Consider the following 12496-nt stretch of genomic DNA (forward strand, 5'->3'; position numbering starts at 1 on the left):
GAAGCTTTAAAATTTTTTACTTTAAAAAAACAGAGACTCAGATGAATCTACAATACTTTTAGTCACTTTTATTAGAGTTAGTCTTGGTGTTTTAAAAAAGATTGTATACACTACTCTGTAGCATTTTGGGCTATTAATACTTTTCCTTGTTACTATTAACACAGAGTCAGAGGACTGTAAAGGATCTTAGAGTTTATACGTCAGTTCCTTATGTTATGGTAGATGATTTTCATTCATCTGAACAAAAAAGTTACATCCTCTTGCAGCAACCTTGATTTTGTCCTTTATTATTGTTTTGAGTACAAAAAAAAATACTAAATTCTATTCTTTGATCCTTTTTGAGGAATGAAAGTAAAATGTTTATTTTGACCAAAACAATAAAAATACTTCATTATGTTTCCAAGGAAGAAGTATTAAAAAGTTTAAGGGCTATATTCTACTTTGTTTTGGTAAAATTAGAATGTGCTTTTCCATCCTTACAACAGAAATACAAGTTGACAGATTCTGGAAAATACCATGAAGAAAATTAAGTCATCTACAATCTCATCACTCGGAGATATCCACTATTAGTATTTTGTAATTTATTCCTTCTAGTCTTTTTAAATGTACATGTTTATATGCACTTAAAAAAGTAGAGTTAGGATCATGTTATGTGACTTTTGTGCTACTGTTGGAGTTTTGTATCTCGCTTTTTTCATTTAGCAGTCTGAACATTTACTCATGTTATTAGCTGTTCCTTGTTTTTTTTTTTTTTTCTTTTTTTTGAGACAGAGTCTCACTTTGTTGCCCAGGCTGGAGTGCAATGGTGCAATCTTGGCTCACTGCAACCTCTGCCTCCTGGGTTCAAGAGATTCTGCTGCCTCAGCCTCCCGAGTAGCTGGGATTATAGGCGCGCGCCACCACACCTGGCTAATTTTGTATTTTTAGTAGAGACGGAGTTTTGCCATGTTGGTCAGGCTGGTCTCGAACTCCTGACTTCAGGTGATCCGCCCACCTCAGCCTCCCAAAATGCTGAGATTACAGGCGTGAGCTACCACGCCCAGCCTCTTTAATTTGTTTTTAAGTGGCTGCATAATTTTTTGTCACTTAGATGTATGTGAAAGACAGTACAATATAGTGGACTCTGGAGCCAGACTTCTTGGCTTCAAATGTTTGCCACTTATTAACTATGCGATCTTGGGAAAGTTATTGTCTTGTCTTGTGCCTCAGTTTCCTCATTTATCAAAAGATGGCAAAAATAATGCCTACTTCATAGGTTTATTGTGATGATTATATTTATTAAGCATACAGTTAGAACAGTGTTTAACAATTGTAAACTTGTTATATAATATCTTTGTCATTATTGATAAAATATTATATCATTATTTAACCAGTTAACTAACCCCATTGTTAGTCTTCATGTTGTTTCCTGATATTTACTATTGTAATGAACACTGTGCTGAGTGTCCATTACATAAGCTTTTGTGTATAGCTGCTGTGATTATTTTCTTAGGATAAATAATGTTGACATGAAATTTATCAGTCAAGGGGAATATACATTATTGGGGCTTTGATATATACTGTTAATTGCTTTATGGAAAGCGCTGGTCTATACTTTATCTGGTAGAGTTTGGGAGGATCGCCACAAATATTACAAGTTAGAAGTAAATCTAGATGAATTTTATCTACTCTTCATCCCCTGGATAATGCTCAGAAGTTTATCATTGTTATTGTGGGAAGACTACTAAAATATTATTTCAGATAGTTTTGGGTGCGTGAACAGCTCTAGGAATTTTACAGAAACTTACAGGGACAGGTTGAGATATTTAATTTGTCTCTCACTAGTATGTTGTAAAGAATTCATTGAATCTCTAGACTAGATTATCTGCTTTCTAACATTAATCATTATTAAGATTCTAATATAAAGCTGGTTAGTATATGCATTAGTTGGAATATATGTTAGATTCTTTCAAGGAAAGAACCTTCCAAAATCATTGAAATGAAAGAGAAGTTTCTATTTCTCTCATGAGAACCATTGGGAGTCTAATGGGATCTATTCCTGTCATGATGGATGGATTATGTTATCTTTCACATGTGGCTTTCTTGCCTTGTCCAAAGGGCCTGCTTTAGTCATTGACATTTTCCAGCAAACAGGAATGAGGAGGGAGTAGAAAAGATCAAGGACATCTAGCCTTTATCGTCCTGATTGAGATTTGGAAAACATGCCTTTCATTTTCTCCCACCTTTCATTGGCCATACATAATCATGTGACAACTTCTTGCCACGGGAGAGGCTGAAAAATGTCTCTAACTAGGTAGACAAAAGCCCAGCAGAAATTCAGTGAGGGGAAGATTCTGTTCAGAGGAACACAGAAAATGCTCTTGGCAGTGGCTATCTTTGGGTAGTGAGGAACTTTCTTTTTACATACTACTTTTTAATTTTCCAATGAGTAATAATTTTTAAATGAAACCATGAAACAGAACGGCAAATACCAATATAATTCCCCCATATCTTAGTATCTGGTGGGAATTTCACTGATGGCGTGCTGTTACATGCTCATCAGACTCTTAGCTGGTCAGTCTTTATTTTCCTGTTTCTTCGTCAACTTTATGGATATATAATTTAGGTACAGTAAATGGCATCTGTTAAATGTGTACAATCCAAGGAGTTTTAACAGATGTGTATACCCGTCAAATACCTTAATCAAGATGTGAGTGTTTCTGTCACCTTCAAAAAATTCTCTGTGCCCTGTTGCAGTCCGTCTCTCTGCTGCCTCTGGTCATGGGCAACCACTAATCTGCTTTCTATCATTATGATTTCCCTCTTCTAGCAGTTGATATAAATGGAATCATATAGTATACAGCCTTTCGTATGTACTTTTCCTGTAGTGTAATGCTTTTTGAGATTCATCGTACTGCTTGCATGTGTGAGTAGTTTGTTCTTTCTTACTGCTGAGAATTCCATTGTATGAGCAGGCTGTATATTGCTTATCTGTTCACCTGACGATGGTTGTATTGTTTCCCGTTTTTGGCTGTCGTGAATAAAATTTCTAAACTGTCTTTTTGAAAACAGTTCTACATCCCCACCACCAAGTTCCAGTAGTTCCCTTTCTTGCCAACATTTTCTTTCACTGGCCTTTAGAATTGTAGACATAATGGGTATATAATGGTAACTCGTTGTGGTTTAAATTTAAATTTCTCTTATGACTAAAGATAATAAGCATCTTTTGATGTGTTTATTGGCCACATACATATATATCTTCTTTTGTGAAGTGTGTCCAGAAATTGACTCATTTTAAAAATTGAGTTGTTGGCCTTCTTCTTCTTTTTTTTTTTGAGATGGAGTCTCACTCTTGTTGTCCAGGTTGGGGTGCAGTGGTGCAATCTAGGCTCACTGCAACCTCCGCCTCCTGGGTTCAAGTGATTCTCCTTCCTCAGCCTCCCAAGTAGCTGGGATTACAGGCACGTGCCACCGCGCCTAGTTATTTTTTTTTTTCTTTCTATTTTTAGTAGAGATGGGGTTTTGCCATGTTGGTCAGGCTGGTCTCGAACTCCTGACCTCAGGTGATCTGCCCACCTCGGCCTCCCAAAGCGCTGGGATTACAGGCATGAGCCACCACGCCCAGCCTGGGTTGTTGGTCTTCTAACTGTTGAGGTGTGAGTTCTTTTGATATTTTAAATACAACTTATTTGTCAGATACAAATTACAAATATTTTCTCCCATTTTGTGGCTTGTCTTTTTGTTTACCTAACCAATCTTAATGTCATCAATATCATTATTATAGATTATTTTACCCAAGTAAGAATAACTTGTCTTTTTGAAAACAAAAATGGATAATGAAATCACAGCAAAATATGAACTTGTACATTCACTTTTGGAAAGTTCGGCTGATTTGGGATTAGCAAGCAGGAGTGAAGTCTTTAACAATTAATTAAAGCATGTTTTCTTAACTCAGAACTAGATAATCAGATAGCCATGTTAGTAAAATATATCAGTATGTAAATCTCTCTTACAGTTGCCAAGCAATAGAGATATCTGTCTTTCCTTACCAGTTCCCCAAAACTGTCTTCTAAACCAGACTTTCTTCTTATACCTACCTTTTTCGTTATTCGTCTGATTTAAAAAGCTAGAACAGCATTGCACATACTAAGAAAAAAGACTTGTTCTAAATGTTGAAACTTGAAGTTACAAGGACATAGTGACTTGATTTCCATTGTATCATGAGGATTAAAGAAGTTTTTGGAGCCTAAGATTCTTGGTCTAGGACAGGTGTTGGCAAACCACCACCTGTGGGCTAAGTCCAGCTCTATACCTACCTGTTTTTATAAATAAATAAAATTTGTATTTATGTTCTGTGTTGTCTATGCCTGCTTTCATGTTACAGCTGTAGACTTGAATTGTTGCAACAGAGGTTATCTGGCCCATGAAGCCTAAAATATGTAGTATCTGACCCTTCACAGGAAAAGTTTTTGGACTCCTTTATTTCTCCCCTAATCTAGGGAGAAACAAGTCCCTTAACCCAGGGGTCCCCAACCCCCAGGCCATGGACTGGCATGGATCTGTGGCCTGTTAGGAACTGGGCTGCACAGCAGGAGGTGAGCGGGGTGTGGGGAGCAAGCATTTGTGCCTGAGCTCCTCTTCCTGTCAGATCAGTGGCAGCATTCATTTCTCATAGGAGCGTGAACCTTATTGTAAACTACACATGCGAGGGATCTAGGTTGCCCGCTCCTCTCCTCATGAGAATCTAATGCCTGATGATCTGAGATGGAACAGTTTCATCCTGAAACCATCCTCCAATCCCATGGATCCATAGAAAAATTGTCTTCCATGAAACTAGCCCCTTGTGCCAGAAAGGTTGGGGACTGCTGCGTTAACCAGTAAGCAGCAATATAGGGAGTAATTTCTGTTTGGGTGAAAACTGAGTCACCACTTACGATTAGAAGGGAGGTACTATCCAAGAAATTAGAATGGATCTTAAAGGCCTTCTCTTTAAAAGTATAGTAGTATATTCATTGAGATTGCATTATGAACACAATGCTATCTCCGTCAGATTATTTTTTGAATAACATTTCTATTATTGAGTACTTCAGTCATATAGAATGTATGTGGTCCCCCAAATGTCTCTGAAAAACTCACTTTATACATTTACTGCCCATGCATCTCTCTTTGTTCTTATAGCCCCTCTCTGCCCTATGAGTAATACTAAAAAAAGAGAAGTCAATGTAGAAGTGCATCTGGCTTGGAGGACATAGAATGAAGGGAAGGTTGAGGAGGTCGGTGGTTAAAGAAGAAAATTATCCAAGAAATTTAGAGACTTCTTTTGTTTTTGATACTTGGAATTAGAAAAGCCCTATAGATGATTTGTTCTAGTAACCACCTCCTTCCAAGATACATATAGGTATCTTTAGAAAAATGAGTGATGTCAAGAATACAACAGCCTGGGCGCAGTGGCAAACACCTGTAATTCCAGCATGTTGGGAGGCCAAGGCAGGAGGTATCACTTAAGCCCAGGAATTTGAGACCAGCCTGGGCAGCATAGCGAGACCCCCATCTCTACAAAAATTTTTTAAAAAGTAAGCCAGGCGTGGTGGCATGTGCCTGCAGCCCCAGCTACTCAGGAAGCTGAGGTGGGAGGATCCCTGGAACCTAGGAGTTTGAGATTGCAGTGAGCTATGATTGTGCCATTGCACTCCAGCCTGGGTGACAGAATGAGTCTCTGTCTCAAAAAAGAAAAAAGAAAAGAAAAAAAAAAAAAAAGGAATGCAATTTGAGTTTCTTAGGTGAGTCCTTTTCTTAAAATTCTTATGTGCTCAACTTCGTGTTGTGTGGTGAGGATTTTTACTGATAGGACAAGTTAGAGAATCCCATTAACTTCCCATGTCTTCTATCAGTATCTTGGGAATGTTTATCAGAATTTGCCTGCTGGACCGTTCATGGCTCTAGGCAAATGCTTCAAGTATCCTTGGTGTTAAGTCAGTATCCAATTTTACTCATCTTCCTGTTGCTCATCACTTATTTATTGACCTATAGTTGTTACTTTGAAATATTACTTTGAAAGAATGGTTGTGTGTAATTAACAAATTTTATGAACAATAACAGTATTCAATAAGACTGCTAAGAAATGCCAGATATCTTAACTTTTTTTTTTTTTTTTTGAGACAGGGTCTCACTCTCTTGCCCAGGCTGGAGGGCAGTGGCATGAACACAGCTCACTGCAGCCTGAACCTCCTCAGCTTAAGTGATCCTCCCACCTCAACTTCCCAAGTCATTAGGCCCATGGGCACATGCCACCACACCCAGCTAGTATGTGTGTGTGTGTGTGTGTGTGTGTGTGTGTGTGTGTGTGTGTTTGTAGAGATGAGGTCTCACTATGTTGCTTGGGCTTGTCTTCAACTCCTGGGCTCCAGCAGTCCTCCCACCTTACCTCCCAAAATGCTGGGATTACTGGCATGAGCTGCTGTGCCTGGCATATCAGCTTTTTGTGTATGTGTCTTTAGAGATGCAGACCCTTGGCCAGTATAATTTTTACAAGTCTGAAATTCCAGTTTGTAATCTTGTTTATTTTGTTAGAAATTGATTTTTTTCTCCTTAAATCATGACAGAGGCATTCTATCAGATATAATTAATTGGTTACAGTTGAATCATGATGAGATGGCTTAGTTTATAATCCAAATTCATGTGAGAAGGACATATTTCTTTGCTCTGCTTTCTTCTCTGTTTATTAGAAAAAATTAGTATTGAAGCATTTTTCTTAATGCAGAATAATATTAAAATAGGGGTATTGTAACGGCACATTTTACTTTGGACCTAAAGTTTAAATATGATGGTTTTAATCCCAAAAGAAATAGTAAAATTGCTGTGTATGCCAAGAAAACTTGTACAAATTTAACATAATCTTTATAAACCAATAGTAATATATATTTATTTCTGGTTGGTTATTTTTTAAGCTGCCTTCAGTAGGTTACATTAGCACATTAAAATACATTTTTAGTGTAATTTTTTTCTGATGTGTTCATCTTCGGAGTAAAATTTGATACTTCTAAAGTACATAGAATTGTTCTTTTGGAGTGAAGTAGGGACTACACCATGAGGCCTTATTACAATGTTAGTTTGTTCTGATAAGTGCCATGTGTATTTTTGAGAACCTAAACATGCTTCTGCTTAATAGACAAAAATCTCTTAAGGAAAAGAAGAAAAGCACTGTTGAAGTCATGTACTTCTGTTAAAATCATAGCCTCCCTTTTAGACATATTTATGCTTCTGCTTAAATTTTTAGATTTTATTACTTATTAGTAATTTGCATAGAATCACTCAGAGTTGTAAATTTAGGTAGTAATAGAACTACTCAATTCTTCCAACTCTCTGTCTCGAAAAGCTTTTTTTTGCATTCTTTATGTTTACTTATTTAAAATGCAACCATTTCTATATAAATTTAATATTAGATATTTATACATAAAAGAAAACATGGTAGTATAATGACATATTCTTTTACTGTTTCATTTGAAAATTACAAAGATAATATCTTTAGCTGATTTTGTTACAGATACATATTATTTTTAGTATACCAAGAACAGAACGTATATATTAATAAAAATCCTTTGGAAAGCTTAAATGGTGAGAAATACTACGACAGTTTAAGTTCTACTGAATACAGAATTAACTTATTTCTAAAATACGTATAAAGTATGTTATGACAATACATTTATGCGTTCTGTTCTTACTGAGTTTCACATGGAGTAACCAAGCACTTTGCTCTTTGTTAATCTATGATTTAGTCATTTAATGTAGTTAATAATAATTCTGCATTTATGCAATCCGTGATTTTGAGCAGATATTTCTTTTTTCTCTTAATGTAAGTTTAATTATGATAGCACCGTTAATTATTGACTATCCAATAAATGAATACAGAACAGAGCATAAAAAACTACAATTAAAAAATTTTTTAATTTTAAGTGAGCCAGTATTTTAAATTTCTTTTGGTAGCAACTTCTGTAATTCACCCTACCACTTTAAAAAAGTGATACATCTAAGAAGTAGCCAAGTTGACAGCTTGTATCATTTCATTTTAGCTCACTAATCCAGTTTCTATTAGAGGTGCTAAGGATGAATGACTTATGACTTAAAGACGGGGGTGGGGGGCATCTTAAATAATTCACATCTTGAAAAAAGACAGCAAATGAACTGAGCATTTCATAGAAAACCTTTTTTTCCCCAACTTATCTCAAGAATATATTATTCTGACAAAAAAAAAAAAAAATGTGGCTACAGAAAACACCATAACTTTTATGATCCATAGAACATACTCAAATAATTCAAATTGTTATTTTTTTCTGGTTCTAGTCATTTTAAAGAATGAAGTAATGCTTGAGATGTTCTGTAAACCCTTAGTCATATTAGTACATTATAGAGTCCTTTTACTAGCGTTTTTTCAAGCATTTCACTTAAATAAAAAATCCTTATTGCACACTCTTTGCATTGTAGGCATGGAAAAAAATCTGACTTTTAGCCTTGCCATCAAGTCAACATTGCCCTTTAAAATTCCTATTTTTGGCCAGGGGTGGTGGCTCACGCCTGTAATCCTAGCACTTTGGGAGGCCGAGGCAGGCGGATCACGAGGTCAGGAGATCAAGACCATCCTGGCTAACATGGTGAAACCCTGTCTCTACTAAAAATACAAAAAATTAGCCCGTGTGGTGGCAGGTGCCTGTAGTCCCAGCTACTTGGGAGGCTGAGGCAGGAGAATGGCGTGAACCCGGGAGGCGGAGCTTGCAGTGAGCCGAGATTGCACCACTGTACTCCATCCTGGGTGACAGAGTGAGACTCCATCTCAAAAAAAAAGAAAAAAAAGATTCCTATTTTTAACCTCATTAATTCCAGCTAATAAAATAAAAACCTCATAAATACTCAAAAAGCACCCTGGACTAGACAAAGTTGTTGCAGAATTGTACACCTCATTTCATTGCCCTCGTGGAAATTTATATTAATTAATTTATGCTCCCTTTTCATCACCAATATGGCTACCATAGATCCTCAAAGGGGAAGAATACATCTCAGGCAGTATGTGGAGTTTTAAAATTTCATTATCAGAAATCATTTGATATTATAAAGTTCATCTTAAGAGAATTAAAAAAATCTATATTCATATGCAACATTTGCAATCAATATGATTTTTAAAGCTTTTGTCAGTTTCATAGTGATACTTGGTTATAGCAATTGCTGTTTCTAAATGTTTCGTAGTGCTCTTGTGGTAGAAACATACAAGTAATGTTCATTAAATAATATAATTTAATTATCACCAGCAATACTAGCTCTTTCAATTCACTGACCTTTCTTAGATACACTTGGACACTTTTCTTCTTAGAAACACAGCTCAGAATGCAGTCGCACGATTTTGTGGGCTTGTAGTTTGAGCTATTTCAAACTTAAGAAGCTTTGCAAATGGCTACTCACCCCCTGCAAGTAGTTGTCAGGTGATTTTTAAACGTTAAATTCATTCATATGATCACCTGAATAGAGAATGTGCTGTGGGAAAAAGAAAAAAGACATTGATATTGCAAAGCTGACTTAAGTCCCTTCCTTTTAATACCTGATTTTGTATGTCGATGTTTTAGCCTACTGTCCAACATTCCTTTTCAACTCACATCATGCTGAATTACATGCAGATTATTGTTTTAAAAATATTTTTTTATAAAGGTTATGGTATGTTTTCTTAGGATGTAAAAACTTATGAAATTTAGTATATCGTGAAGGGAAAATTCTGAGTATTCTAATGGCTTTTTAAAATAATCATTTATTTGCTAGGTAAGTTCTCTTCTACGCTGTATGAGACTGGTGGCTGTGATATGTCACTTGTGAATTTTGAACCAGCAGCAAGAAGAGCATCCAATATCTGGTATGTGTGAAGTCATATTAGGAGTGTATGTACTTTCATATGTTTGCCATGTTTAATGTTTTTAAGCCTAGAACTATAAAAGTTAATTTTTTTTGTTTTTTATAATTGTTTAATGTTGCTAACTGACAAATAAAAATTATAAATATTTATGACATACAACCTGATGTTCTGAAATACTGTATACATTGGCTAAATTGAGCTAAAATTAACATGTATTACCTCACATACTTATAATCTTGTTAGTGGTGAGGACACTTAAATCTGCTCTCTTAGTGATTTTCAACTATACAGTGCATTGTTAACTGTAGTCACCAGGTCAGATATAAAAGTTATTTTGAAAACATCTTTATATTTACTCTAATAATTTGTCATAGTGCATTTGTTTCTAAAAACTTAAGGTAGATTTTTTTTTGCTATGGAAAAAAGAAAGTATTATTTTTAAAACAAAAGCTATTCTGTGTTTTAAAAACTAAATCAAGATATCCCAAAGATCGGCCGGGCGCGGTGGCTCAAGCCTGTAATCCCAGCACTTTGGGAGGCCGAGGCGGGTGGATCACAAGGTCAGGAGATCGAGACCATCCTGGCTAACATGGTGAAACCCCGTCTCTACTAAAAATACAAAAAAAAAACTAGCCGGGCGTGGTGGCGGGCGCCTGTAGTCCCAGCTACTCGGAGGCTGAGGCAGGAGAATGGCGTGAACCTGGGAGGCGGAGCTTGCAGTGAGCCGAGATCGCGCCACTGCACTCCAGCCTGGGTGACACAGCGCGAGACCCCGTCTCAAAAAAAAAAAAAAAAAAAAAAAAAAAAAAAAAAAAGATATCCCAAAGATCTTATAGGGGCACAGTGTTTTCCCACAGTGTCAAATTTAATTGTAAATTTCATGTTCTCTATATATTGTATAATGTATAAAAGCTAATCAGGACTTACTCTTCTTATAAGTTCTTACATAACTAAGTTCAAGCCTGTCAGTTCTCTTTCTTTATGTAATTTTAAAATTTTAATTCCTTCTAAGTGTTTGGTCAGGTACCTTTTTAAATAATCAACTTTCATTTTGTTTAAAATTTCTTTTACTGGCTTTAAGGAAGAATTTCTTAAAATATGTCTCATATGTTACCTTTAGTTTCTTCCCACCCCCCCCCCCGAAGGAATTTGTAAGATAATGAAGTCAGGAGAAGAGCAAATAAATTAGAAATCTTGATCATATAACACAATTATAGTTTTAGAAGGTGTTAAAATGTTTGTTTTCTGAAATTTTGATCTTATTGCTTATCTATTCAAATTGCACTTTGAAACCTGTTCTTGATTAATTAGCTTTCTTTCCCCTCAAGAGTTATTGATTCTTATTTTAGGACTTCCGTTTAATAATAGATCACATCTATTTAAATGTTAGACATCTGTGGGCTGTTTACTTATTTTTTTGTTTTGAGGGACCATTTGAAGCACTAAAATATTGCAGTCATTTAGCTTCACATGCTAAAAAAGTAGAACATATAGATAACTATGCTCTTTAAGCTCTTTTGGTCTAGTTTCAGAATTCACCCTCTCAAAAAATTATTAAATTGGACTGTTACCCTGATTCTGTAACAACGGAAACAGTAGGAGGATGGAGGGATAGAAATGCTGTTACTATGTTTAATGTAGTTCAAGAGAACAATTCCTTACACCATAAATGTGGTAAAGCCTCAAGTTTTGAAATCCAAACATAACTGAACTGTGGAAACTGAATTATGTTGTAGGTTATTACATTATACTTAAATTTATTGTGTCTTTACTGGCTTCTGGCAGTATGTTTATTGCTTTCTTTGGATTATCTCATTTAAACACTTTCACAAGAACCTTGTGATATAGATAGATACTATTGTCATATGTTACTGAAGACGAAACGGAAGTATGAAGAGGGTAGGTAACTTGTCCAAGATCTCATTCAGTTGAAGAGATTTGAATGTAGTCACTGACCCAGAGGCTATGCTCTTATCACGACTCTAGGAAAATGCTATTTTGCATTTTGAAGTTAACATGGAAAAGTGAAGATATGTGAATCTCATGTGATTGTTAAAGGATATATTTTTCTTTCTGTTTGACAAACTGTTTGTTCCCTAAAGTCTTTTTTATTTTATTTTAGTGACACAGATTCTCATGTATCCAGTTCTACCTCAGTTCGATTTTATCCACATGATGTGGTAGGTTTTTCTTTATTTTTACAACATGATAAATTTTCAGATTAAATCTGAAATATATATTTTTATAGAGAGCTATAAAAGCCATAAAATTGATGAAGTTACAAAAAAATGTTTTGAAAATATGGCAAAATCACTTTGCTGTCCTCCAGTTGCTCTCTTTTTCTAAGTCCTTTGATAAGAAACCAAAGTACAAGGTTAAGAAGCCTTGGGATAGAGTATTTTAAAAAGTATTTTGGAAAGTATTTGTCAGTGCTTAGAGATAGAAATGACTGTGTTATATATTGGAAGTAAATTTTCTCAAGTATACCCAGATACGTGTTTGAAAAGTAAAAACTGTCCCTACTTTTTGTCTATAGTGTATTCCAGGAAACTCCATAGGAAAGCAAACATGGGAAGATGATTGTTTTATTGTTTTCTACTTTTAAATGGTATGGGAACCTTGAGA

The 12496-nt window shown here is 35.5% G+C and overlaps 1 protein-coding gene across 2 annotated transcripts in view; it reads left to right on the forward strand.

Moving 5' to 3' along the window:
- PCNX1 (pecanex 1) overlaps positions 1-12496 on the forward strand; it is a 205880-nt gene that overhangs the window by 88197 nt on the left and 105187 nt on the right. For both annotated transcript variants that reach the window (XM_025391999.1, XM_025392000.1), the window contains 2 exons: positions 9781-9871; positions 11994-12051. In XM_025391999.1, coding sequence (XP_025247784.1) covers positions 9781-9871; positions 11994-12051 — 149 coding nt within the window. The remainder of the gene's footprint in view (positions 1-9780; positions 9872-11993; positions 12052-12496) is intronic.

Source organism: Theropithecus gelada, chromosome 7b (genome assembly GCF_003255815.1).
Source record: "Theropithecus gelada isolate Dixy chromosome 7b, Tgel_1.0, whole genome shotgun sequence".
Taxonomy (NCBI): domain Eukaryota; kingdom Metazoa; phylum Chordata; class Mammalia; order Primates; family Cercopithecidae; genus Theropithecus; species Theropithecus gelada.